The 27450-nt window shown below is 49.7% G+C and overlaps 1 protein-coding gene and 1 long non-coding RNA gene across 4 annotated transcripts in view; one reads left to right on the top strand and one right to left on the bottom strand.

Annotated features, from left to right (window-relative positions):
- Positions 1–13700, bottom strand: part of LHX9 (LIM homeobox 9) — a 36897-nt gene extending 23197 nt beyond the window's left edge. The window contains exons 1-4 of one of the 3 annotated variants that reach the window (XM_088673745.1): positions 13457–13700; positions 10423–10625; positions 6308–6678; positions 6060–6065 (exon numbers count right to left, since the gene is read on the bottom strand). In XM_088673745.1, coding sequence (XP_088529871.1) covers positions 6060–6065; positions 6308–6678; positions 10423–10625; positions 13457–13639 — 763 coding nt within the window. In that variant the 5' untranslated portion in view covers positions 13640–13700. The remainder of the gene's footprint in view (positions 1–6059; positions 6066–6307; positions 6679–10422; positions 10626–13456) is intronic. The other 2 variants (XM_035123182.2, XM_035123183.2) reach the window with 2 other exon arrangements.
- LOC148684988 (uncharacterized) overlaps positions 1–24141 on the top strand; it is a 106191-nt gene extending 82050 nt beyond the window's left edge. Inside the window, exon 7 of the long non-coding RNA XR_015950951.1 lies at positions 23200–24141. This is a non-coding gene — a long non-coding RNA (uncharacterized LOC148684988). The remainder of the gene's footprint in view (positions 1–23199) is intronic.
- Positions 24142–27450: the final 3309 nt, after the last annotated feature.

The raw sequence follows: 27450 nt of genomic DNA, 5'->3' as shown, positions 1-27450 counted from the left end.
CCTCAAATCCAGTCAATTTCTGAACAATGCTCTGAATATAAGGCAGCTTGGCAAACAAGAGAAAGTTGGCCTATTAAAATATGCCATCTTTTCTTCGCTGTCTCTCACATTTAAGGCCAATGCAGCAGCTGCAGACAGCTCCTACACACACCCCCAAAAAACCCTACGTTTTAAAAAATAAATATTCTGCCTCCTCTCTCTGAGAAAGGCTTCTCCCTGCAGAAGCCACCAGAGGTCACTGCTACATTCTTTTGACAAATCCCAGCATGTTGGGAGTTTGAATTTCGGAGGAGACAGCAATCGTTTTATTGGTGGAAATGTTACTACTTCTGTTTTAGCTACAACACCCGAAAGGGGTGAGGAGGGAATTGAGGTCAACAGCCACATAAATTCAGCAAGGCCTTTTATAAATATAAATAAATAAATAAATCCCAGTCTGCCTTTTAGTTATCTCCTTTCTGTTCTGTTAGAGCTGCTGGATTGGCTCCTCTCAGTTAAACTTCTTAATCCACCATGCAGGGAGCCATCGATCATGAGAAAATAGGGTTTAGGCTGTTATTGCCCTGTGAAAGGGTTTGGTGCCCTAGATCCGAATATTTCTGAACCTATCCTGCACAAGTTTCACTCAAAAGGAATGTGTTCAGTGAGGGCTGATCCACAAGCGTCCGTTGGGACGTAGCCTTAAAGGCGCTGGTTTCAATTATACAATATCATGACAATAATTGTCAAGCCATTTTCACACGCTGGGTATATATCAACCCAAAATGCAAAGGTGAATTGGGGAGGAGAGGAATCTGAAAACAAGCATGACGAGAGCCCAGCTGGACATGTGAAGGAACCAAAGGGCACATTCAAAAGTAATGGAAAGGCTGGACACAGACCTAGAACTAAGTCTAACTCAACATCCATAGCATCAGGCTGTGGCCTGATATATGTGCTCCTTCAATTGGGAAGAAGTCCTGTTGAACTCAGTAGGCTTTTCCGAATAAACAGGTCAAAATTAGGCTGCAAGAATGCCTCTTGGCTTACATTGTGCCACTTGTCAACATTATTAATTCAAGAGGAGAGAAAGCAGAACACAAAGCCATTTGGAAAATCAAATGTACATTATAGCCAGTGGCCTATGTTGTGGTTTTGCTTGAAAACTGTAAAGGCAGCACAGGTGATTAATAAAATGTGCCGTATGTTTTGAAAGTGGTCCAGGGTAACAAAGCACCGTAACTTTGCTGCCCAACAGGTAGGCTTTGCCCATGAACAGGAGATCTTCCCACTGCAGGGGGGAACTTTCAAACTAATAGAGGCCCCTCACCCCAGTCATTAGCCAAATGATACCATAATATGGGAAACTGGACCACGTGTGCATTGCAGTCAGCTTGCAGTTCTAAGCAACAATGCAAACCTGTGCACATTTCCCAAGAAGCATGTTTAATTCAATGGGACTTCAGCTGCAGTCCTATCACCTGGGAACAAGTTTTATAGAGCTCGGTGGAACTTCCTTCCAAGTAGACTTGTACAGGGTGTCGCTATTACACCAAAAGATGCATACACAGAATTCCATCTGGAACCTGCAATTTTACCCGGGAGCTTGCATCACTAGGAATTAGAGATCAGGCTATGCATGCATTTGGGATGGGTGGAAATCTAAAGTGGCCCATTACAGGCAAGTAGATGGTTCTCTCTCTCTCTCTCTCTCTCTCTCTCTCTCTCTCTCTCTCTCTCTCTCTCTCTCTCTCTCCACTAACAGCACACTGGAACCTCATTCCCCCTATTTGTGTGTCCTTTAGAATATTGTTAATGGGGAACAGAAAGCAGAAGGCAGCTGTTTCTAAACATGGTACCTACTTTGGTCAGATTTACCTGTAGGTGTGGGGGAAATGAGAGGTCGCATTGTGCAAAGATGACCTAGGTGCCAATCCTGTACCCATTTACCTGGGAGTAGGCTCTAGGCATGCATAGGATTGTGCTGCTAACTGGCTGATCTGACTTGAGATTTCATAGGCAGAACCTGTTGCCAGGTTCTTTCCTCCAGCTAAATCAGGTATGGGGAACATTTAGCTCTCCAAATATTACTGGACTACACCTCCTATCATTCCTGGCCATTAGGCATGCTTGCTAGGGCTGATGGGAACTGTAGTTCATTAACATGGGGGGGGCGGCAAAGGTTCTCCACACCTGTGCTAAATAAACCAGTTCCTCTATAATTACAGGCCTAGTGAAGACAACAAAACTAAGGGAGGATGACAGCCTTGACTCCCTGAATGCACTCTTGCCTTGGGATTCTTACTTCCTAGTAATTCTGATCAGAAACAGAGTAGAAAGCTGAGATTTAGCTTATCATTTCTGCATGATTGGAGCACTTGCTTACTTCTACATCCTGAAATAAGAAAGTGCTCTGTATTCATTTTGCACAGAATCTAGCCAATGTTAAACACTTTAAAAGAAGAGGGAAACATTCATATATTTGGGCAAAGATGTAAGCAGGTGCTTCATTCTCCTGTTGGAAACCATGGGACCTTCAGACCACAATCCTGTCTGTAATTAATGTAAACACCCCTTATTTCTGCAGATATGTGTGTTCATGATTAAGGTTTAATTCTCTGAAATTAACTCAGCAACATTCTAGGCAAGTCCCTTCTGCCTCCCCTTTGGAGACACGGATCTGCTCTGCAATAAATAGCACAGTTATTACAGAGAGGCAGGTTGTCTAATTTGGGGACAACCCACTCCAGTGGTTTGGGGTTTTGCCTTTCACTTTTCCAGCCAAATTAGAATAAGCATCAAAAGATGAACAATGCCAACTTGACTCCTCTTTTCCCCACCCCCTCCCTATCAGTATTATTATATTTAACCGGTTGTGGACATGGTCCACATGGATATTCTCCTACACACGACAGCCAAACGAATGAGGGCCGATTTTCAATTGGGGAGGAGTTGGAAGCCCTTAAACTAGTGCAGGCCGTCTTCGTATAGTCTTTTCCATCTGTCTGCTCTGTCTCTTGCTCTCTATCTCCAAACTAACATGACTTTCCAGTAAACACTGAACACTTTTTCTTTTGTCTCCTGTTTTAAGAGCGATTTTCTAGGGAGGGTTGCTTTGTTGCTTGAAAAAGGAGAGAGAGAGAGAGAGAGAGAGAGAGAGAGAGAGAGAGAGAGAGAGACGCTCTGAAGCGAAAAGGAATGATCGCAACGAATCCGATGCTCCCAAGCCTTTAACGAAAGTTGCCCAAGGCAGGAACTTAAGCCGTCACTGAAATCAACTATTTTCAAACAACAGGGGGTCGTGATTCTGGTGTGGGAGGAAAATGGTACAATCCAACCTGGTCGAATCACTTTGATGGCTTCTGAAGTCCTACGTGCTTTTTACCTGAGAGTAATGTCTGATTCTTTCTTCTGAATAGACGCGCATAGGGTTGCGCTGTTCGGCATCGGATTTACTCAGAAGGGAAATGTCACTGTGTTCTACTGGAAAGTAGACCCAGGCATAAGATTTCAACGGAAAGCTCCTCCGTACTGGGGCATTAAAAAATGTTTCCATTTCGGCTGGATCGTGGCCCAACCCTCTTCAAAAGGTAGCTAGGATTCTCTGGCAAATATGTTTTTGGGTCGTTCGGAGCTGGGCAGTTACAGGATTTTTTTTCCCCGAGCGGGCAAAGTAAAACCCTGAAATTGAGGAGCAGTCTACGTTTTCAGTGGGAAGATCCGTACCGTTTGCCTCCTGTCTCCGGTTCTACAAATGCTAAAAACCTAACTATTTTTCAGAGTAAAAAGTAGAAAATGGGGGGGTTGAGGGGTATGGTTTAAGGTGAGGGGCAACAGGACTGCAGCCCAACCCCACGATTTCTACCCGTTGCAAGATTGTATGCATGCATTGTTTGAAATCTATATTCCATATATTGGCTGGGGTTCTGTTAGTTTGAGGTGGAATGAAAACACATAACGCTCTGAAAGCAATCCCAGTGCCTTGCCCAGTCCCCAGCCCTTCAGTCTCTTTCCCCCCCCCTTCTGCCCAGCCCCCTTGGAGAGGAGAGGCGCCTCAGCGCGCTCTCTCGCTTCGCCTTCCTACATCTCGCCTAGCCTAGAAGCGGCTCCGCTGCCAGAGATTCCAGTGTCATTTCCAATTAACAGCCAACAATTAAAACTCGGCTTCCTCCTCTTCTAGCTCCCCCCTCTCCCTCCGCATCAGAGGACACGAAATTGCCTCGCTCTTCCTTGCCAAAGGTGGGGGGGGGAGGAAAGAAGGAGAGGCTTCGTGCCTCCAGCTAGCGCGGGAGAGTGAAATCCGGAGCAAGGCGCTTTCCAGTAGACACGCAAGCAAAACTCGTTTAGCGCGGATTGGAGCCGGGCGCAGGGAAGGGCAGGAGCGCACTGGCACAGCATTTGTCTGCTTTGCAGGCAGCAGGTCCCGGGTTCAGGCCCCGGCATCTCCAGGCAGGGCTGGGAATGCCCTCCATCTGAAGCCCTGGGGGAGCAGCTGCCAGTTCTAGTGGACAATAGATGGCAGAATGAGGCAGATTCCCATGTTCGTTAGGAGAGCGGAGCACATCATTTCAGGTTAATCCGTACAAAACAGAAACCCCGGGCCCTGACTTTCTTTTCCCTGAGAATGCTCCAGATTCAACAGGGTCAACGCCCCCCCACACACAATTTCATTTTTTTTGCCTCCTATGAGCTCAGATTCTCTCAAACATACATCCAGCTCTGGGTTTAGCTTTAGTTGCGCGCATTCACCATCCGCCCATCCAGCCAGGGACAAAGCAACGCGGAGCGCCTCTATTCGAGCAAACCACAAATTTCATGCTCAGGGACCACCTCTGAGGGGGCGATTTCACGGCTAAATTGGAGGTCGCGGCACAGTCTGCGGAGGCCCCGCCGAGGCTTGCGCTCCCCTTTAGGCATCCGACGGGCAGCAGTCTCGGTTTCGAATTGAGGCCAATATATCCTGAAACCAGGAAGGACCCTAGGCTGTTAGAAACGGGACTGGACCCGGCAGAAAATGGGGTTGGGCTGTGCGTCCTGATGATGGTCACACTATCACCGGAAAATAATTCTCACTTGCGTTTTAGGCGAATTGCGAGGGTTGTTTCCCTCCCAAACAACCCCCAGTAATATGATATTGCTGATATTTCAGCAAGTATAATTGATCGGGCCATGAGAAGGGATGGGAAATGGCTGAGAAATGAACTTTTCGTTGCTGTAGCTTAGTGCGTAAATTTACGCGCAGAGTAAAGCCTGTTTAACACTGGTGAACCCGCTTCTGAAGAGAGATTCAGAGGATCCCTTCGTGAGAAACATCCGATTCCCCAGCCCCGATCTCTCCTCTGCCACACAAACTTTAAGGAGCTTCAAGTAAATGCCCCTCTCCTTTGCTTTTATCTGTCACCTGCGGATCATAATATTGGCATAGCTGCCAAGTTTTCCCTTTTCCCGCGAGGAAGCCTATTCAGCATAAGGGAAAATCCCTTTAAAAAGGGATAACTTGGCAGCTATGAATATTGGCCTGCCTTACAGGGCTGGTTCAAGGATTACAACGAAGTAATATGTGGAGTGCTTTGAACGTTCGGAAGCACTAAAAATTAGCCCCCCGACCGCCACCGCCGCCACCTCTATGGAAAGCAAGCTGCTTCTGTTCTGATTCAAACAACTCTCGTGTCCCAGTGAAGTCGAGTTAAATCAAAGGGTATTTGTGTCCTATCTTTAAAGTCAAAGTAGGTTGTAATTCGGTCCTCTAGGAGCAAAAAAAGAGCGTTCTAGAGAAAATAAGAAAGATCCAGATAGTTTCCCCTCCTTAGGTCAGTGAACTGCTTGGGATATTTTTTTTCTCTTTGTGCTGAATCCTTAACCTAAATCTGAAAATAAATGCCAAGGACAGGGTGGAATTCAATGGAGCACACGTTGCGTCAGAAGAACTAAATCCCATGGAGTTAAATGGGACGTGCCCTCTTTACACCGAATATTTTACCTACACTGCATCCGATTCTCTCTAGCCCACAAAAAGCTCATGCAAGTCAGTTTGCTAACCTTCAAGATGCCACCCCTTCCCCGCCTTTCTTCTCTAGAACTAAGCACTACCCAGGGGGGTTTCAGAGAGGAAGAAACCCGTGGGAAATCGAGCGAGTTTGCCACCCTCCCCCTGTCGGCAGCGTGTCACGTGTGAATCTGCCTTTATAGGCGTGTAGGGCGAGTTTGAGGCCCACGCCCCACCAAGTTGGGCGACTGGTTCCTCGAGGAAGGCTGACCCCTCCCTTTCCCCCGCGGTAGCCCCGGCCCGGAGGTAGCCCCGGAGGCTAGTTGCGGGGTCGCCACCCACCTGAATTGTAACTGACGAGGTCCACGCCCAAGGCTGGGCTCTTCCTCTTCCTGGGCCGGCCTTTCTGGACCGTGCCTGTGCCGTTGAAGTACGGCAGCGCCAGGCCTCCTCCCTTGGCCGCCAACTCGGTGTAGCTCAGCTGCGGAGGCGGGTAGGAGGCAGGATCGGTGCCCTGCAGCAGGCTCTCGAAGTGCGCCCGGCAGTAGACCACGTTGTCCTTCATGCCGAAGTGGTCGCCCGTCGTCAGCGTCTTGTTGCACGTGGTGCAGGTGAAACAGCTCAGGTGGTACACCGAGTCCCGGGCTCGCATCACCATCTCCGAGGCCGAGATGCCCAGGTGGCAGCGGGCACAGCGCTGCACGGAGAACCTTCTGAAGGGAAGAGCGCACAGCGTTAGAGCCACCGGGCGGCAGGAGGGACCAGCGGGCACGCCGAGCCCATCCAGACGACCACGCCTGCGGACCTGTTGTCGCGTCAAGCGGCCTGCGAACGCTCAGGAGACCGAGAAGTGAAGATGCGCGTAGTTTTCATAAGAAACCAACCGACGTGGTCGTCTGCATGGGTTACACGCGTCAAGGGCTTGCGAAGTTGTGACGAAGGAGAAACGGGGCAACGCGTGGCAAGGGTTTCGTTTTTCGTTTATTTTGTTTGTTTGTTTTTTGTTTGTTTGTTTGTTTGTTTTAAAAGCTTTTGCAAGGGTGGCCTGGCCCTCTTCTAAATCCGGAGTAGCAAGGACTTTTAAAAAATCGGGCAGAGAAATGAGACTTCAGGTGCCCCATTTGCCCCATTTCAAATATGGGAGGGGAGAGAGAATATTAATCAGTGTTGTGTGGGGGGGGTTAAAGACAGAAGGAAAGTTAAATTGAAAAACACACACACAGTAGAGTGGGTATGATCATTCTAGCTCAAGGGGAGGGGGATTTTCCCGGTTCTACTGCTCCTCCCGGGGCGCCCCGTTCCCTGAGATTACGCCCCATTGAACCCAACAGGCTTTCCTTCTCCGTCCACAGGCAGAGGAGAGAGAGGGGGGGTGCAGAGTAAGGCCACAGTTCAGTTCCACTGGAGCCTGGAGAGGTCAAATCTCTCCTTTGGAATTAACCGGACTTCAAAGCCATTACGTTTGGGCCGGATCCTGCCCCAAACCGTCACAGCAACCTCTCTTAACATGCTCCGGGGTCCCCACCTGTCTTCCCCCGTTATCTCATGTGCCTGCCTGAGTTGCGCTGTCCTCCGAGCGATTGTAGCGAGACTATCCAGATGGCAAAAATGGCGGGATCCTCCCCCCCCCCGCATTTTTAAGGAGCAAATATGCTTTAGGCCCTTGGCACACGTGCTAGTCCCTACGGTTGTCACCCGATTAAAAGGACCGTCCCTCGATTGATCACACTTTCAAATCGGCATGCATTGGAAAGGAATAAACTGAAGGGGGAGGGAACGAAGTGTGCCAGTGTGATTGCTGCAGGCCTCATCCGAGAATGAAAAATATATAATACAGTACAGTACTATATATGAATACTTTCGTTAATGGAAACCCTAGCACTAATGTATTGGCATGCATCTTTCAAGCGTTTCAACGATTCAGTTGATCGACTAACTTTTTAGGTTTACTTAGCACGTCAGCCCATATCTCTGTTTTTGTAATGAAAGATGGAGACAGCCCACAGAACCAATATTATGACGCCCCCCATCAGGCGTCATCAGTCAACTCATACAAGTTGCTGGGAGGAGGTCGAGGAGTTTCTGGGATTCAACTGCGCACCGAAACCTCATATTTGATAGTTCCACGGTTGCCTTTTTAGTGGCAACTGCACTTTGCACGCGTTTAGACGTACTCTTTACGACGGTTTAAGCTGACAGCATAGCTGCCAAGTTATCCCTTTTTTTAAGGGATTTTCCCTTATGCTGAATAGGCTTCCTCGCGAGAAAAGGGAAAACTTGGCAGCTATGGCTGACAGGCTCAATTAAGATGCGACTTCTAAGTGGGAAACCTAAAAAAAGTTCTGAATCTAGATATACTGGAAGTTCCTCCTGACAAATCCCCATAGCTCTAGAAACCCAAATCTGATGCTCCAGGACATTTCGCAACACACACACCCCCCCATCAGTTTCGTCCCTTTTCGACTGGAAGAGGGAGGTAGAGAGCAGGGAGCAGGCTCTGAGTTGACAACCGCAGGACCTCCAAACTAAGGCATTCTGTCCCCTCCGAAATAGGCTAACTTTGCTCATTCCATCCCGAGAGACGAAGAGTTTCACACATTACACCGGTATAATGTACACTGATCATGCTCTCCGGGGGAGCAGTTCTGTGGAACCGGGAAGCTGGCGTGGTTCTAGGCACGCATATTTGTTTTGGCTCTACAGTATAAGGATTGGTAATCATCTGAGCCTTTTAGCAGATTCGTTTTGCGGAAAGGCTGCGAAATAAAGCTGAGAATACAGAGGGACATCGTCTTTAAGTTTAGGTTTCCTTGGGAGTTTTGTTCTGGGGATCTCAAAAGCTGTCCAAAGGAAAGGAAAGGGGGGAAGGGGACAAGTAAACAATACCCTTTCCCATAATTTTTGGAAGATTTCATTAACTGCAACCCTATGCACCATCCCTTCGAAGTCAGTCAGTGGTACTGACTCCGGAGTGCACCTCTGCTTCCAGGCGCACGTCTCTTGGAACCGTTTCTCTTGGCGGAAATCAATGGGCAATTGTTCTAGCTTCGGGCCGGGGTGTAAATATGAGTGTTATAATTCACTCGGAAAGGCTGGGAGGGACCTGGAGAAATCCGGATGCGTCTCTTTAACAAGGAGAGGGGGGTGGCACACAAACAAGGCTTGTCTGAGGGCAGCTCAGCGCTAACAAGAGCGCGCGGCCAGGCTGCCCAGCGGGAGGGCAGGATCCGGTTCAGCAGCGAGGAGCTGGCGGAGTGCAGGATGGAGAGCCAAGCCAGGTCAGGCCAGGCCAAGCTGTCGCCCGCCTGCTGCGGGCTCAGGAGAGCGTCTCCTCCGGACCAACAGTGTGGCCCGCGCCGCTGGTTTCAAGGCCCCTAGTATATTACACAGCCGGCTTAATGAGGGCAGCAGCCCTGCTGCTCAACAGGGACTAGCAGCTCGATCCTAACGGCTGAATCGTGCGATGGGGCTTCCTTCCAAGCACGCAGGGTTAGGGTTTGCAGCCCAGCAAATCTCACTGAAATTCAACACAAGGAAACTTGGCTTCTTGAGCTGCAAAACGCGACCCGATTCAGGCTTGGAAGCAAACTCGGATGAACACACAGCTTAGTGTGTGTGTTGGAGGGGTGTTTTGGCAGGAATGTTTTGGGAAGGATATAGCCCGCCCATGCCCAGGACCGTTTTTCAAGTGTCCCTCCCGAATTGTATCCCGATGCTTTGAATTGTATCCCGATGCTCTGGAAGAGGAGGCACTTTCTCTGCCAGCGTCCCAGCCCTCTACTAGGCTCTTATTTGCACTCAAGCCGAGGCCTTTGAGGGCGTATTTACACGTGCGCAAGGGGTGATTATTTTGCATGTGTGAATGGTCCCCTCGCAGACCAAGCGCTACCATCCGCGCTTTTTTCACATACACCAGATTGATGCACGCATTGGTTCTTAAATCTAGAGCAGGACTTTTACATGACCCGATGTTTGTTCGTTTCCGCGACACAACATTTCACACACACGCTCAGTGCTTCACACGGGCATCATATGCGTCACTTTGATTTCTCCACCCCAGCAGCTAAGCGCCTGAAACGATGCCCTCGAAAACCACAACAATCGGAGAGGACATGAAAGCTCTTGCTGAGCTTCCCACATTTTGGGGAGGGGGGTTCCCACCATTCACACGTGAAAGTCATTTTCAGGGGGCAGTTGAATCCCAGTGTGTAAGCAGTTGAGCCAGCGCAGACTGATAAACCCGTATCTGTGCGAACGCGACCCAAGTGGAAATCATGCACGTGTGAAGTGCTCCTCGGCTCCTGGTTGATTTCTCCCAGGAATATCCAATTGAGCCAGGATTGTAGAGGCACCTTTTCTGGTCGGGATGAGGGGGGGGGCGGTCTTTTGCAGTCCCAGAGGGCCACGTGGCGCTCCCCAAACGCGGTCCCTTCTTCCCCCTCCCTGGGGTGCTTTACCTGTAATAATCCTCCTTGCAGTAAATGCTGCCGTCCTTGGCGAAGCAGGTGAGCTCGGACTCCAGCGCCAGTTTACATTCACAACACTTAAGACACCGCAGGTGCCACTGCTTGTCCACCGCCAGCAGGTAGTATCTGTCGGAGATCTTCCCTCCGCAGCCGGCGCACAAGGCAGGCTTCTCCGGGCTCAGCGGGGGCATATTCTGCGGAAGGAGAGCCACACTCAACAACAACTCCGGGAGGAATGGAAACAAAGCAGGACTGCGGGATCAGACCCACCCAGGATATCCACGAACCCCGATTAAGTACATACGCAGTGGGTCTCAAGGGGGGGGGCAACCCCTAAATAACTTTTGCCAGGAGAATCTGCAGGGGTTTCGTCGTTTCCAGCACCCAAAGCCTTCCTATTGCTTAGCCATGGCCTCATTCCCGACTACAAGGCGGTTTTGGTGGGTTTTTTGTCGCCTTTTTCCAGACTCTCTGCGCTTTCCAAGGACCCAGACTTGGGCCTTTCAGCCGTACGGCCTCGGAAATGCGAAGAAGCCGCTCTTTTACCGCGGAAGATCTGGACTTAGGGAGCGGGTTGCAATGCAAGGTTTTACTTCTGCGTTTTCTCTGCTCAAAAGATACCGAGTTTAACTCCCCCCCCCCGTTTTCTTGCCCACCGCCAGGATCTTTTTATTTCCCCCATTATTATTTTTCTTTTTCTTTTTTCATTTTGCCTCCTACAAAGGAGAAGCTTCTTCCCAAGCAAGACCTGAAGGCGGCAAACCGAAAGCAGCTCTATTCTCTTGCAAATAATCAGAGGCCAAGCTTTAAAAAATACTTGGTCCGAAAGACTTCATTACCAAAAATAAAGGGGGGGGGCTGAAGAACGACTTCCCCGAGGAAGTCTAGCTCCAGTTTAAAAGTAGGGTTTTAAAAGCTCCATCCAAACAATGTTTACTGGAAAGAAAATCCCTTTGATCACACCGGGCCTAACATCCCGAGTTGGACCGGATTGCAGAAGTTTGGAAAGAAAGATCAGATTCTTCCGAGTGGTAGAAATGCCAAATAAAGACGAAATGCCCTGCTAAAACGTCGTTTCCCACCCATTTCCCACTTATATATATATAATATTTTTGCATCCAAAATGCGATCAGTCAGGAAGGCGGGAGAAGCTCTCCCAAGCCGACGACATCTTATGAAAATCTGAATGGATGCAGGGGGTTTGTGAGTTGCTTTTGTTTTCTCCAAAAGTTTATCTTTTGAAAGAAAGAAAGAAAATCAGAGGATTCTTTTGGGAGACGCCACTAAGGCTCCGGGCTGATTAAAAATACGAATACCGTTGAATCCCAAAAAGAGAAGGGAAAATCATCTGCCTACCCCCAGCCCCCAGCCCCCAAAAAGCCCTGGGAGGAGGGAAGCGCTTGAAATGCCAAGTAGAGCCTCCCCACCCCCAGCCTGCTCCAATTCCTTAATGAACTTGGTGGGGGATGGGGAGAGGACCCAGAGGCCAGTTCAAAGAGGCGAGGCTGAATTTTCTGCAGGCCTTTCCTTCGGTTCATTGTGGGTGCTCAACGGAAGCTCTGAGATTTAGGAGCAAAAGGAAACTTCCTTCATCTCTCTCTCACACAGAGAGAGTTCTCGGGGAATTAAACCATCTGAAAGGAAACGGCTTAGTCTGCGTGCAGCTCTGGATTTACTTCATGCTCCTCAATGCAATTCCGGTGAAAATTATGAGAGATTTTTATTACCATTTCCGGAAGTGGGGGGGCGGGCGCAGAGAACCAGCCCTTTCTCTAAACTTAATATCACTACCGATTTCTGTTCTGTTTGAGTGCTGTACTCCCCCCCCCCGCCCCCAAGCTGCGCCGTTAGGGTTGAAAAGCGAAGGTAACCTATATATTAGCCGAAAAGAATTCCTTCCCAGCATTGGAAGAGTTTAAAAAGAGAATATTTCGTTTTAAGTCGGGTCTCTTCACCCTCTCCACAAACACTGTATGTTGATAGTTATGTTGGACTTTAAATGGGCCTTTGCAAATTGTTCGGGAGGAAATCTTGTCTGGTTTTTTTAAAAAAGTCAAAGGAAATGCGTTTATATAAATGGCGATGTTGGTACCAAGATGGGTTGGGTATGCGGATGGGAGTTAAACTCCGCCAAGGTGTAGAAATTACGGCAGCGCGCAAATTACTGCCTCCGCTTCTTGCTAGGCACGGCGATATTAAACATTACTTCCTGCCCTGTTGCAATCAGATTTAATCCATAACATAACAGAAGGCAAATGCCCCTGGACTTGCTTCCGAATAAATGCGTTTTATTAGGACCCGGCTGCTAAGCGTAGGCTATACTGGACGGTATACAGTATATAAGTGCATGCATGCGTGCGTGTGATAAATATATGGTTTTAACCGCAACCTGCAATGATCCAGAACAAACTTGTTCGACCCCCGAGATTCTTTATTCGGAAGTAAGTCCCACTCAACTCAAGGGGAGCGTCTTCTCTAGTAAATTTATATATATTTTACTTAATTCAGACGGGCTGGACTTTTTGATTAGATCCCGCTTTCATTTTTATTTGCATCATTTTTTCAAAACAAAACAAAACCACCACGAACAGGACTGAACTCTTCCTTGACCTTACTTGGAATGAAAACTCCGAATGGACTCAAGCTGATTTCACAATATTCGTAGGCTCTATATAGATAGTGAAATGTGGCTATTCAAACTGCCGAATAAAAACCCTCCCGAATTTCAAAGTGGAGAAATGCTCTTTTTAAAACTGCAACTTTCGCAGAGTTCAGGGAAGCCCGCGATCTCGGCAAGCTCGGCTTCGATGTAAACAAGCAGAAAGCTGACTTTGCGAGGAGAAACTGTCGCTAATGGGAACATGAGGCTCAGATGCCCCTGCAATATTTTGGTTGATTGATTCTTCTAGCTACACTTTTATTTTATTTTTCTCCCGCTCTTCCTCTTCCATTCCCTTCCCGTCCCTCAGGTTGGCGACCCAAGTCTTCCCCCGACACCCCGACACCCCCTATGCCCCCCGCCTACACTCCTTACCGCTTCCCGGCCGTTCATCTGGGCGCCTTTAGCCAGGCGCGACTCGGTCTTGGACCTCCTCTCCATCTCCTCCATGATGCCTTGGATGTGGCCTCCGGAGATGCCGTGGAAAAGCATGGCTGGGGGGCGGAAGGGGCAAGCGGTTCCTTCGGCTCGACACCCCACTATTTCCATATACAGGCCCCAGAGTCTTGGGCTAGAGCATCCGAAGCGCCGGGAGGCGGAGGCGGCAGAAGAGGCGAGACAGTCCGCGGGGAAGCAGCGTTGCGGCTCCGGGCCGGAAGGCAGGCGAGGCGGGACGGACGGACGGCGAGCAGCAGCAGGAGGAGGAGTAGGAGGAGGGTCTCTTGCGGGGCTGCCCCCCGCCTCGTGGCGCAAGGAGAAGGCGCCTTCCTGGGCGGGCAAGGAGGGAAACGACGCCGGACCCCAAAAAAAGGGAGGAAGGAGGGGGAAAAGAGTGAAGAAGAAGAAATAAAAGAGGAAAAGTAGGGATTGGGCAGAGCAGAGACGAAGCAAAAACCCACGAAGCGGAGACTTGTCTTGCAGCTTCCTGAACTAGAAAAACGGGAGTTTTTTTGCGGAAGGGGGAGGTGAGCAAAAGCTATTATGGCCCCCCAAAGGAGAGATTAATATACTTATAAAAATCAAAGAAATACACAAATTAAAACCAAAAAAGGGTTTGTAAGGGGGGTGCAGGGGAAGGGGGGTCGGTTATTTCTCCAAGCAGTGATCCCTGGTTGCTTGAAAAGTTCCCACTTGCCTCTAGGTCGGATTTGGGACTGCTGCTCTCTGCGGCTCCGTCCAATTTGTTGGAGGCGATAGCCAACCCATTTTGGATAATTCAGGAGGAGGAGTTCTCGCCCGCGAGCTGCCACCAGCTCCCCCCCCAACTCTCCCTCCCTCCCCGCAAACTCCCTTCTTATACAGACAACAAAGAGCTGTCAAACTCCTCTCAGCCCCCACAGAGATGGACAAGAGCGGTGACAAATATTCCTAGGGAGGGGGAGAACCAGAACCCCCCCTGCAACCACGAGGAGGGAGGGGGTCTTTTTTAGGGGGCTGGCTTGTGTGGGCCCAGATTGTATTCCTGCTCCTCCCACCCTCACCCCCACCCACTCCTCCCCTAGTCCATCTCCCATCCTCAAATCCCTATCCGGCGTTCAGTACTCAAGTTCAAAACGCATTTTAACAATGGGAAAGTGTGTGTGTGTGTGTGTGTGTGTGTGTGTGTGAGAGAGAGAGAGAGAGAGAGAGAGAGAGAGAGAGAGAGAAATAAGGCGGATTTCTTTGAATGAATCTGGGCTTTGGAGGGACTTTGCTGGAAAGAAAGAAAGAGGCACAATCTTCTCCACCTTAAGCAAATCTCCAAGTCCCACCTTGAGCTGAGCAAGCCGGGGAAGCACGTGGCTGCCATCCTGCGCACGCCTTCTTGGGAGAGGGAGGATTTTAAGATCAATCCACTGACCGACTTCCTGCCCAAGGTGCACAGGATCGCGCAGCGCACATTTTTTTCGCGGTTAGCAATCTCCCAGATGCTTCCGTTGAGCGGGATCGCGCCCTCAAGAGTGGCAAGCCGGTTACTCTGGAGGGAGCCCCTGCTTCGCTTCCAGGGTCCCCAATTCCACTCGAAAGAACCGAGGGAGCAGATTTAAGAAATCTCGCGGGTTGGGGATCGGGAAGCGGGACTTTGCGCGTGTTGGGAGACGCCTTTTCTGGAGGAGCCCTTTTCAGCTCTGGTAGGCAAACCCGGAAGAAGAAACTTCTCTGTTTCTTACCGTTTTAGTGTTCAAAAGTATGGGTTTGATCTAATTCCATACCTCCTAAGATCAGGGGATGCGTGGTATAATGTTAGAGTAAGGGAACAATTGAACCGAGAAAGATACTAACCTCAATTTGAGAACATATTTGAAGTAAGGAATAGCAGGATTAGGGAACTCCCTAATGGGGTGGGGTTTAGTAGTTGAGGATTCAACTTTTTAATGGCTTTCAGCCATTATCATGTGATCGAGAAAACCCCTTTCACTGGATCAGCGGAGTTGCTCAGCTGTGGGGCGCAAGTTTAGAGTCCCACAGCGCTCTTCTCCAGGCAGAAAGGAAAGCGCACCTGGGAAGCGAGCTGTTTCCGCCCTCCGGACACAGCTTGGTCCATGACAGGTGCCAGACCCTTCCACCTTGGGAGTATCCCATAGGTTTGGGGCCAACATAGGAATCCTCATCTACTGTTTCACTCCCCTCTCTTTGGTACATTTATTTCCCCTTTTCGCCTCCCTGTTGACTTTTCACACCGCTGCCCCGACCTGCTGTTTCCTGACCTCCCCTGAAGCAAGTCTCCCTTCAGAAATACCCGCAGCAGAGTCTAGTGTGACTCCTGAAATGGCATCACTAGCCTCCACTGCCTTTCCCCCAAACACTTTCATTCCAAGCCACGGACCTTACAGGGCTGGAAGAGATAACCTTCGTTCCCCCCACTGTTTGTTAGTGGTTCTTTAGTCTGGGGTGCGAGGGTGGGATGGAAAGGGGCGCCCTTTGCGCCTGGATAGGTCTCTCCCTCTGCATTAGCCGGTCGAAAGGCAGAAAGCAACTCAGAAAACACATTGGAACCGAAAAGAGAAAGCCAATCAAGTGAAATAAGCTTGGATTATAATTTTTTGAAACACACACACAAAGAATTCCTCTCTTTCTGTTGGCACGCCATAACCTAGAACAGCAGGGCTGTCTATTTACTGTAAGTAATGCAATTAGGAGAGAAATCTCCCATTGAAAGGGAAATCTAAGACAGACGCAGAAACCGGTGGAAGAGAGAGAGAGAGAGAGAGAGAGAGAGAGAGAGAGAGAGAGAGAGAGAGAGAGAGAGAGAAAGAGAAAGAGAAAGAGAAAGAGAAAGAGAAAGAGAAAGAGAAAGAGAAAGAGAAAGAGAAAGAGAAAGAGAGATTGGATGGCCGGAAAAGGTTACTTTCCTTTGGGCGCAATGCCGCGCCCCTCTGGAATCCTAGAGGAGAATTGCGATGGCTTTGGATGGAGCAGAACCTGCAGCCCTATGAGCTCGTTCCGGTGGATCCCTCGGAAGTCCCACTGTGGGAAGACCCACAGTAGGAAGTCCCACAAGTGTGGCTGCGGCCTCCGCTCTCAGTGGTAGTCAGGCAGGTCTCTTCAGAAACATGTCCACTTGAACGCCATGACCAGGCTCTTCCGTGGGCGTAGGATTGCAGCCTAAACGCGCAACCTCAAGTGCGTTTTTTGAAAAAGCCCCACTGCATTCGATGGGGCTGGCTTCCAGGGAAGCGTGTATAGGATTGCAGCCTACGACTGGAAGCATGGGACTTCGTAGAGCTGTCTTCTGAGCAGACACGGATAGGGTTAAGCTGATCTACAGGAATGTGAGGCTAGGAGTGAAAGGGGGGCAGTTTACGATTTGCTCGTTGACAGGACGGATCAGATTTTGTTGGCAGGAAAAGTGTGGGTCGCTCTGTCGTTTGGGTGTTACCTGTACCGCCAGGTCTAAAACCGTTTAGTAGGTGATAAAAACCACACTTGTTCTCGTTGTTTTAAACACCTTTACAGATCCAGGGTCAAAAGAGGGTACAGTACAGTATATGGATATTTAAGAGATCGGAGCTGTGGAGTCAAGAGGAGCTTCGATCTAAAGCTCCATAAGGTTTTACTGTCAACCGCCTTTGGCACTCCAGCTGAAAGGCGATATGCACTAAAAACAACAGCAACCGTGAAATTCATTTCCATATGATGTAATGGAAGAGCGGAATAATACTGGCAACTGACAAGCAAGAAGGCAAGTTTGACTCTCCCTAGGAAAGCCACTTTCACAGAGTCAGGATGCCGAATGCTTCAGAGTCACATGATGCCCATTGGTGGGATAAATGGTTTTTACATATACTGTATATATTATCTTCACCGTCATTTGTTTGTTTGTTGGTTGGTTGTTATTTGCTAAAATTAAAGCCGGCTAGGCGCAACAGCAAAATGGGAGCAGGCTGCCGTCTCCCTCGCGCTTGTTGAGCGCGCAGAGACACTTGGCCGAGCGCAGTTGGAGACGGAATGCTGGGCTCCAATAATGGGCCGGGACCTAAAGCCATTCTTCGGTTCCTCTCTGGGGCGCTGGGCTAGGCCTCGTCCTCGCCGCCCTCTCCAGCCACCCTCCTCTTGTGACACGAACCATACTTTGCATTCTCTCCAGAGAGAGAGACTCCTAGGCTGCTTCTGCGCATAAGGGTCGGTGACTCGAAACCCTGCTGCAACTAGGCAACCCCCTGGCCCTCCGGTGAAGTCAGGGCGCCGAGGGCTCAACCAGGTCTTGCTTGCCGGCTTCCCAGAAGCATCTAGATAGCCATTGTGAGAACAGGCTGCTGGCTTTGGGTGGTCGCAGTAGAACTCTCTTCTTAGGTCTCCAAGCACACTTACAGGGTTGCTTTTAAGTAAACATGTTTAGGGTGCAACACTAAGCCCAGGTTGCAGCCCGGGACGGTACCTGCAATTTAAACCATAAACGCGCAGTTGATCTCCTGGTTCCCAAATGATGACGGTCTATGCTGCCTGTCTGCCTATCTTTGCTTTCGCCTTTTCATCTTTCTGACTTGGAACTGGAAATTCCGATGGAAAAAGTGATCTCTGGAAAGGTGATCTCTCCAGGTGAGCGCTCTGGAAAGGATTTGAAGGCTCCCTCTTCTCTCCTGGAAGCGGGTCAGAAGAACCCCAGAAAAACCATTTCCGGACTGAAGCTCTTTTCCTTCCTGGGTCTGGAATCGAAAGCGAGAGCATTGCTCTCTTCTTGGGAAGTTGCTTGCTTCCCTTCCCTTCCCCCTCCAGACTCCTTTGCTTGTTCTCGGCGAGGAAGGCAAAGCCGGAACGGCGGCAGGAGCAGAACAAAAAATGCGGGGTCCTTCCTAGACGCTGCAGCCGCTAGGAGCTTACAGTCTTACCGCGCAAAACTGAAAAGCCCAGGGAGAGTTCTCCCCTTGAAACCAATTAGGATTTTGACAGAGCTTCACTTTGCCTGGATCGTGTCCTAAATTTAGACGGGAGGGGAAGCGAAATAATAATGTAACCAAAACCCCGCCTCCTTTTCTCTAGTGTTGGGCACGCACGCTTCTTTCATGAAAACCAACCCTAAAGTTGTTCTGGGTCAAGTTTTGATAGTTTTGAGACGACTCCCTTCGGTGCCTGATCCTTCACACAAAACCTACCTCGCAGTGTTGTTACCGGGGGGGGGGGAATAAACACCTACAGAAATGACAACAATGTGTTTCCTTTTCTGCAAGAACTCAGCCAAGGAGACCCGAGTGTCCCCACCTTATCTAAACACACTCATCCAAAACCCACCGTTCTCGGAAGCAACCCCAAACAATGCTGCTGCTCTTGCGCAAGGGCGCAACCCGATCCTATGCTTCTCTACCCAAAAACGAACCCCATGCCGACTTTAATGGGGGTTTCCTCACAGGTCAAGGGTGCAAAGGACTGTCCCCATAAGGCGTGTTGTGTTGGACAGCAGCACCTTCCGGGTCTTCCCCCGGAGAAGGGATGTTGAGGAGTTTCCTGCGAAGAACCGGCGAGTTTCCGAATGCCTTTCTTTCAGCCCGTCAAGGTCAATCTCCTTCAATTTCTTCTTACCAGATCTCCCTTTTTTTCCTCGGGAAGCTGGAAAGGGCTGCCGCTTGCAGGAAGGCTGGAGGGGGCGAAGGAGGCGTCTCGGAGGAAGAGCTGGCAAAATACCCCCCCGGGTATGTGAGCAATTGAGGGCAGGAGGAGACAAGTTGCTGGTGGGAGAGACGGAGAAATACAACCCGCGCTCGGGAAATCCTAGAGGACGCGCAAGGTGAAAGCCAGCGGCTAAACGAGGTTTGCCCTGTTTGTTGGCATATACTTTGGGTTTGGAAGAGAAGGCCCTTTCCCTGTTTGGGGCCTGCAGGGAAACAGAGCTTGTAGACGCCCCAAATTAGGGAAAAAGTTTTTTGGGGGGTGTCAAGCATTGTGGAACCACTGGGCGCAGAAGCTCTCGGACGCTCTGTATAAACGCAGATTTATTTATTATAATTATTGCCACCATCATAATGAATAACAAATAGAGTCGATTGCTATCGTTGTTGCTTTTGTTATCATAATCATCATTTCGTATAGATGAAGCGCCAAAGGGGAGGGAAACAAGCCTGTTCTTACAACAGAATCTGAATATAACAGATAATCGGAGCTCCTTGTCGGAGCGTTAAATGGTAGATAGTGACAAGCGTCGTTTACACACGGCCATCATGTTTGTCCATTGTCGTAGGAGGAGAAAGGGGTTTTTTTGGGGGGGGAGCGGAATACGGGGGTGTAGTGAAACACAAAGCTCCAGATTTTGCACTCCGCGCTTCAAGGCGCGTGGAGGATGGATGGGGGCGATTTGTTCGGCTCGGGCTAATCCCCCGGTAAACGGCTCCCCCAGCCTCGTCAACAAAACCGTTGGCGGCGAGCCTGCGAAGCGCCGGGCTTTGGCTCAGACAAGGAACATGCTCCGGCGAGGGGGTTTAAAGAAATAAAATAGAAATCCAAGCGATTATGAAGAGAAGAGAGGAGATGGGGAGGGGAGCCACTGGAACCCTCTGTCCGGCCCCTGTTCCGCCACAGGCGAGGGTCTAAAGCCTATTACAGCGTGAAGGGGGCTTGTATTTGGCTCTAGGACAAAGTATCCACGTGCGGATTAATAACTGACCAACAAATAATTAGACAGAGGAAGGATAAGGAAACCCGAAAGCGGAGACGGCTAATCATTTTGCTATACGCACTGGCTCCCTCTGAACGGAAAGTGGCCTGGCTCCGTTTTAATGGAGCAGTAGGGACCTGAAAGTGTGTCTGTGTCTGTGTGTGTGTGTGTGTGTGTGTGTGAGAGAGAGAGAGAGAGAGAGAGAGAGAGAGAGAGAGAGAGAGAGACTCAGAAGGGTGACCGATTCTATCCACATCATCGCGTAAAGGGACAAGGCGAGTCATTCTTCATCGTGTGAGTGACTGTGGACCAAAAGTCACCAACAGATTCCTCCTTTCAGGGGAATCTTGGATCTTAGACGTCCCCCAGCCCTTCAAAAGACACCGCTTCCTGATCTTCTCTTCTGCCAGAGGGAGCTAACGATAGATCTAACTATGTTTGGAGCGTTATAATCCCTGTTCGGGGCCTCCAGAGCTGGCTGGCGATGAAACATAACTGTCTCCAGGTTGGCTCCAGAGTGTGATGATGGCATTGAGAAAGCAAAAGGTCCCAGGGTGTCTTCAGTGGGGCTTACTCTCATCTGAGTTGGCAAAGGATTGCACTCTTAATCATAGATGTATAGGCTGAAGGGACCATTAATATTATGATTAAGGGTGCAAGCCTACGCACACTTCCTTGGGAGTAAGCTCCACTGAAGATGCATCTCACAGGCACCAAGTGAGCACAAGGCTGCCAAAAGTTCAGGGCTTCCTTGGATTCAACGAAGCACGTGCTCAGATCCTTTCCTTGACATCAGTGGGACTTGCTTAAGTGAGTCTGGTTCAAGCCCATTGTATTGAAGAGCGCAGCACATCTATATTTTAGAAAAACAAAGGAAGCGCCCAGAAGGAGCAGAATTATTTTGGTAATCGCCTCCTGAATCTCACACGCACATCAAGCGCCGGAACGGAATAAAAATGGCAAACAAGGCAAAAGTCCCTCCAAGATAAGTCTCCCCTTCTTATAAGTCTTTATTGAGGACTCCGTTTCAGGGATGTTTTTTTTCCCCAATTTCAGGTTCCAGAGGTACCAAGCGTCGGCTTCCCTTCCTTCCCCTGTCTGTTTCCTCCGGCTGTCTCAAGAACCACTTTTATTCTGTTTACTGAGGTTCCATCATCTTTTTCTTTCTTTTTAAACTATTACTCATTTGTGACGGGGCCAACAGGCAAGAAGCAAAAGAAACCTTCCAAGGATGCCCGTATTCAGATGAGAAAGAGAAATAAAAGTTTTCTCCTACCAGATTAAACTGAAAGAAATAAAAAAGATGATTTGGAGTAAAGCAACGAGGAGCTTTTAAGAAGCGGACAGAAAAGCCCCTGGCGCCGGATTGCAGGTCTCCAGCCCCCAGCCAGAGAAAGAGAACCGTAAAAAGGGGGGAGGTGGCAGCTGGGTCTGTAACGCGAAGGGGGTTTTAAGAGAAGGGCTTCTGGAGCTAATAATGGAAGCTCTCCATTACTTGTATACCTCGCCCGCCTGCGACTCAAGCCAGTTTGCCGGCGAGGCGAGGCGAGCGTGTAAAAATTCACATTGCAAAAAGAGGGCTGGTTTTATTTCTGGCGAGCCCAGATGCAAAAACCCCGCGCTCAAAAGAAACCCCTTCTTCCCTTGAAGCAGCCCCCAAACCTGCCAACATGACTTCCAAGCTCCACAATCGACCGGATCCTGTCCAGATAAGGCACCCACACACCCACACAAAGCACTCAAAACACGTCTCCATGCCTCAAATGAGAACACACCTGAGGAAATGCAGGTTGCTGTTGTAAAAGTTATTGTTCTTATTTTTATCGCCATCATCATCACCATCATCAGCATTATTAGCAGCAACAACCCTGAGATCTGTAGCAAACGTTCAAGGCAGCGTCTTACCTGAAGAGGTCTAGAAAGGGGTGTTTATTTGGGGCCCCCCCAAAGTGGTTCCTCCTTAAGGAGTAAGAAAGGGGGGTGGGTTTGGGGATGGAGGAACGGAAGGGAGAGACGCGGTGATGTAACCAAGAGTAGGAGGTTGGTCCTTCTCGCAAAGGATTCCTGCGTTAATTAAAATAAACAAGCTAATTGGGGGTGGGGGTGGGGAATGAGAGTTCCGCTCTTTCTCTTTCCTTTCTCTCTCTTCCCGCCCCCTCCCCCCCAGTCTCCACCGCACCTCTATGGAGAACTGGCGCAAATGTCTAACCTCTGGCATCTTACCACAGCGCCTTGCTTTTGAGGGAATCTATAATCCCATGTAGAAATGCGGCTAGTAGTAATACTAATAGATAGACATTCCCCTTCCCAGCAAATGAAAAGCGATAATAAATAAATAAATAAATAAATAAATAATAATAATAATAATGAAATCGGACCCTACCTGCCAGTATTCGCAAAGCTGCGAGGTCTGCCTGCTTAGCACTCCATCAATGATCAGGTGAGGGAGACCTTGCGGTAAAGAAAAACGAGGGAGCCAAGAGCGTGATTGGAAACGAGGGATGAAGGGAGCTGCCAAGCGTCTCCTCCCCACCCCACCCCCACCCCCCGCTCCCCAATAGACGCATCAAGGAGGGGGGGAGACGCTGTTTGGCGCACAATGCAGCCTCCCTTCGCTTTGCCAGGATTGAGGTCTAGGTGGATTGATTTACAAGAGCGCCTCAGCCTCGATTCCTGCGCGCTTCTCTTCTTGTCTGAAAGTGTGCGCTCACTGTGTGTTTGTGTATATTGAAACACACACACACACATATTTTAAAAGAAAAAAAGACCACTGTTGCTAGCCTACGGGATGTCTGATGCCTTCCCATTAAAGATAGCTCTCTCTCTCTCTCTATCGTTAACTTGATGTGATCTGATCTGATCCGCGGATGCGGAGAGAAGACCTGGCTTGGCCAGCTAAAAAGGAACTTGAAACACACAGGATTATTCTAAGGAAAGCAGGGAGGATTGCAGAAGCACGGGCCCATCTTAACTCAATTAAATAAAGAATCAGGTGCTTGTAGGAACGGGATTCACTCTTGCTGCTCTTTCCTTCCTTCCTCAGGATGACAGCAATGCCCCTGAAAGAGCGATCCACCGAGGCCAAAGAAACAGGGGAGACAAGGAGAGGGTTGGAAATCACCTTGTAAAGATTTGGGGAGAATCACTGCACAGACTTTATTCCCAGAGTTGAAACGGACAAGGACGCAATCGACGCGGGGGAAAGTCTCCTGCGCAAGCCCCCGCCCTTGCGCCAAGAAATGAATGAGGTTAGTGGTTTTGCTCGGTTGATGGCGCACATTTCAACCGAGCTGCCTCCGCAGGTGAAGTTCCCAGTCTATTGTCTTGCTAAGAACATCTTCCTCTTCCACAGGAATGCCAACGTGAATAAAATATTTGAATGGCAAAGCCCATCAACTTGGGGGGGGGTGTTAAATATTTTATGGGGAGGCGAAGGGACCTCGGCCCTTAGGAATGGGCTCCTTTGCTCCTGCAGCTGGTTATTTGCAGCCCGACCCTAAGAACGCCTTACTTGGAATTTCGATGCTATTCAGTCAAAAACAGGAACTAGAAGTGGAATAAAAATTATTCCCCAAAGTTACATGTTTACGACCAACCACAAAAAAAAATCGCGGTTTCTGCCCACAATCGGGGGGGGGGGGGTCGGAACTGATCGCTGGTCAATAATGAGAAACCGTGGTCGCTCTCCTCTCGTCTGCTTTTAGCTCTTGTGCAACCTTTCTCAGTTCAGTTCCACCTCATAATTCTCTGTGATCAGCTCCTTCATCGACTGATCTGGGAGGAATGGCTTTTAAGCATCAACACAAAACGTGAATATATTTAATCAGAGTTGGGTGGGAAAGAAATCTGTCTCACGCGAGTGGGTGAGACAGCGCATAAACTTCTTCACAGCACGTAAAATTCTTGTTTATTTTTCTCTTTTTCAAAAAACAAAAACAAAATATCCTGTATTTTAGACACTAAATAAATCGTGCCACGGAGCCACCGTAACTTTCCAGTTGTCAAAAATACTGGGCAAGATCCCGCCCTTCTAAGACCCATCGATTTCAGTGAGTGGAGAGTATATGGGTTTGTGTGAGAGAGGGGAAAGTATTTGTGCCGAGGCACAGAAGAGAGTGGCATATGGCCACCTTTCCAAAGGGTGGGGGGTAAGGTGGGATGTGGCGAGACGAGCGTGGTCCCTCTTTAGTTGGGGGAACTAAGTTGGTTTGGCTTTAAAATCACCCCACAAAAGTGTTTTACCTACTGCTGAATAAGAGCTTCAAGTAGCCCTCGAGGTCTCAATTTACGCTCCAAAGACAAGTAGCAAACCTCCAAGCAGAGATCTCCTCCGCCCTACTAAGCGCCGTCCTATATGCCTCAGAGCAGCAAAAGAGTAGGGTACCCCCCTCGGCTCCATCTCTTTACGCACGATAAATTCGACGCATTAGGCAGAACGAGGTGCTTGGATTGTGGACTGTACCACTTCAGGTGTGTGTATCGGGAGCGGTATTGTGGACATAGCCTCCGATGTTTACACAACCCCCCTAAAAAAAAACTTCCTTAACCTCTTCTCCATTGTGTACTAATGTGCTCCGCGCAGAGTCCTTTGTAAGGGGGAGGGGCGGATTTCTTCTCAAATCCGATTCCGCCCCCCTCACCAGCAATCTGAAGTGGTCCTTCCTCAGAAGGAACCACCTTAAGTCTGCCACTTCATCTTGCCTAATGGCAGGATAGATGCAGTGTGTTACTCACGTGGCCTTTTTAATAATAATAATAATAATAATAATAATAATAATAATAATAATAATAAATTTAGTAGTGGGGAGGAGCCTTGCAGCGGATCTGTGGAGGTTATAGCGCTTGGAGTCTCTCTCTCTCTTTCCCCACCCCACCCGGCCTTCTGTTTGTGGGATGACCAGATGCTCCTGGTTTTCTTCTGGCGTCAGAGGTTCCTGAAAGTTAAATCGGGGCGGGGAGGTAGAGAATAGGAAGAACCGGGAGAGAAAGAGTGCAGAACCTTATGAGCCGAATCCTCATTGCTCTGTTTTGTTTTTGAAGAGAGCAGGGAGGCTTTTCAGCATGCAGAAAAATACAAAAGGCAAAAGCGCCTGACGTTAAACAAATCCTACACAATCTAAAGGTTAACAAGATAAGACCAGTTCTCGGATTACTCGTTCTTACTTGTTGTAGTGCCCCCTTTCACCCCACCCCATCCTCCGCTACTGTTTGGGGAAGGCAATGATTTGGCTAAAATTGAAGACAGCCACGGAGGAGCGGGGCTTGTGCATTTCATTAGGGGCTCCTCGACCTTTCCCACTCGCCCTTCCCGCTACGCGCCCCCGATAATTGAAGCATTGGGAAGAACCGTAAAACAAGCTATTTAGAAGGGGGGGCAGCGGCACCATCACGAGATGTCCTGTCTCAGTGAAAAGCAGGACAGTCTCTACAAGCTGCGGAATAGCCAACATTCAAATCTTGCTCTCAAAGAGGCTTCAGCAGCTGTCTAAAAAAGTAAACGTGTGGAATTTCCGCAGCAAGGGCTTCCAAAGATTGAGCAGCGGCGGCGCTACCACCACCAAAGAGGCCCAGTTTTGTGTTGGGGCGTCTGTTTCTCAGTCCTACTTAGCATGGGAGCCAATTTCAGAGGGCTGTGGGTGCTTGGGCAGCCACAATAATATAATTGTGGGGGCCAGGCACCCACAAAGTCAATGAAAAAAGCCAGCAGGGAGAGAAGCAGTTCAGCTCTGTCCTTCGCAGCCAGCCAGCGAGGCATTTTTTTCTGGGTGGTGGGGCTGGGGAGGGGAAGCAGAGTCTTTCTGCCTCCAAGTCCGAGACCCTCACCGCATACAAGGGTGCCTCGTTGGCTGTTGGCTGCATGACATCACAGCACTAGGTGCATGACATCACACGCACTAGGTGTGTCCGTGTGATGTTGCACATCCATGTGCGGCAGCGGGCACCCACAATCCTGAGGGCAAGATGGCGCCCCTGCTACTTGGAGATGCCGGGAATTGAACATGGGACCTTCTTAATACAAAGCAGACGCTCTGCCACTGACCTAGAGCCCTTCCCCGCTTGCATTCTCCAGGCAATGTGGGGGTTAGGGAGGGAGAGGAGGACCTCCGTGCGCCGGCTCTCTCACTGTTCCAAACCCTTGCAAATTGTTGCGTTCATTTCACTCGCCCGGGGGCGCAGTCTATGCAAAGCTACGACAGAGGCCGCAGCTGCCCACCTGCAAGGCAAGGAAGCGAGCAGGTGACCAGGGCAGCAGACGCTGATCGAAGCCCTGCGTCTAGCTTAAAGCATCTCTTTGAGGAAAGGCTGGCAGATGGTTTTGCGCAAGGAGAATATAATGGGAAACGAAGAGAGCTGCTCTCCCGACTGTGGACGGCGTCAGAAATTGGGTGCCACGGGCTGCAAACCTGATGCCAAGCTAAATCTGCTGATGTTTAGGGTGTCTGGAGACTCATTGCTGCAGCAGGTTGGAGGGGCTCCGTGTCTGGGAAGGCCATGCACACCGTTTCCTAGGATCGAGTCCCACACGGGCATCGGTGGGGCTTGCTTGCGCGGGATTGGGCAACCTTGCGTTCCCTCCCTAAAAGTTCCCTTTGAACTCATTTTGACACGAAGGGGAAATGTGTGTGTAGCAGCCACCCAGCTACAAGACAGCTCCTTCTGTGCTTACTTTACTGGGGAAGTGGGTCTTACTTTTTGAATAAACAGCAACAGGACTACGCTGCATCCGTGCGATGTGCAGATCCACGGGAGCGACTGCCTCCTGCGGGGCTTACAGAAAAGGAACCTCGGAGCCAGAGAGAACGCGGCCCTTCAATGCATTACCGTAGATGTGGCCCTCAACCTGCTTCCCAGGCTAAGCGCCCTTCTTATGCCACGCACCCTCACGGACCCTGCTCTTGATCCTCCTGGGGCGCTTCTGCCTGGCGCTAAAGTCTCCTTGAACTGTCATCATGCATTTTGCGTGGAGGGCAGGTGATGGAGAAATGTTTTTCCGTGTTGACGGAGCTAACTCCGACTTCTGGCCGGTTGCAATGGGGAATGATCCCTTCCCTTCCCTTCCTTGCCCCGCCCATCGCCCACTTGTTGCTTCTGGCCCCAGCCACCATTGATTGCCATGTGGCCCCCTGGACTAAGAAAAGCCGGGGGACCCTCTGCTTTCTAAGCAAACCATCTACCAACCACATAGCCAAATTGAAGCGGGGTTCGCTCCGAAGTTAGTCTCACGGTGTCATTTTCTATGTGAAGATGGCAGTCCAGGTCAGGCAGGAAACGGAACCCTTTGCAGTGATCTGGC

This window comes from Zootoca vivipara, chromosome 7 (genome assembly GCF_965207765.1).
Source record: "Zootoca vivipara chromosome 7, rZooViv2.hap1.1, whole genome shotgun sequence".
NCBI classification, from domain to species: domain Eukaryota; kingdom Metazoa; phylum Chordata; class Lepidosauria; order Squamata; family Lacertidae; genus Zootoca; species Zootoca vivipara.
Note: the sequence above shows the minus strand (reverse complement) of the source record. Positions and strands in the feature narration are given on the sequence as shown.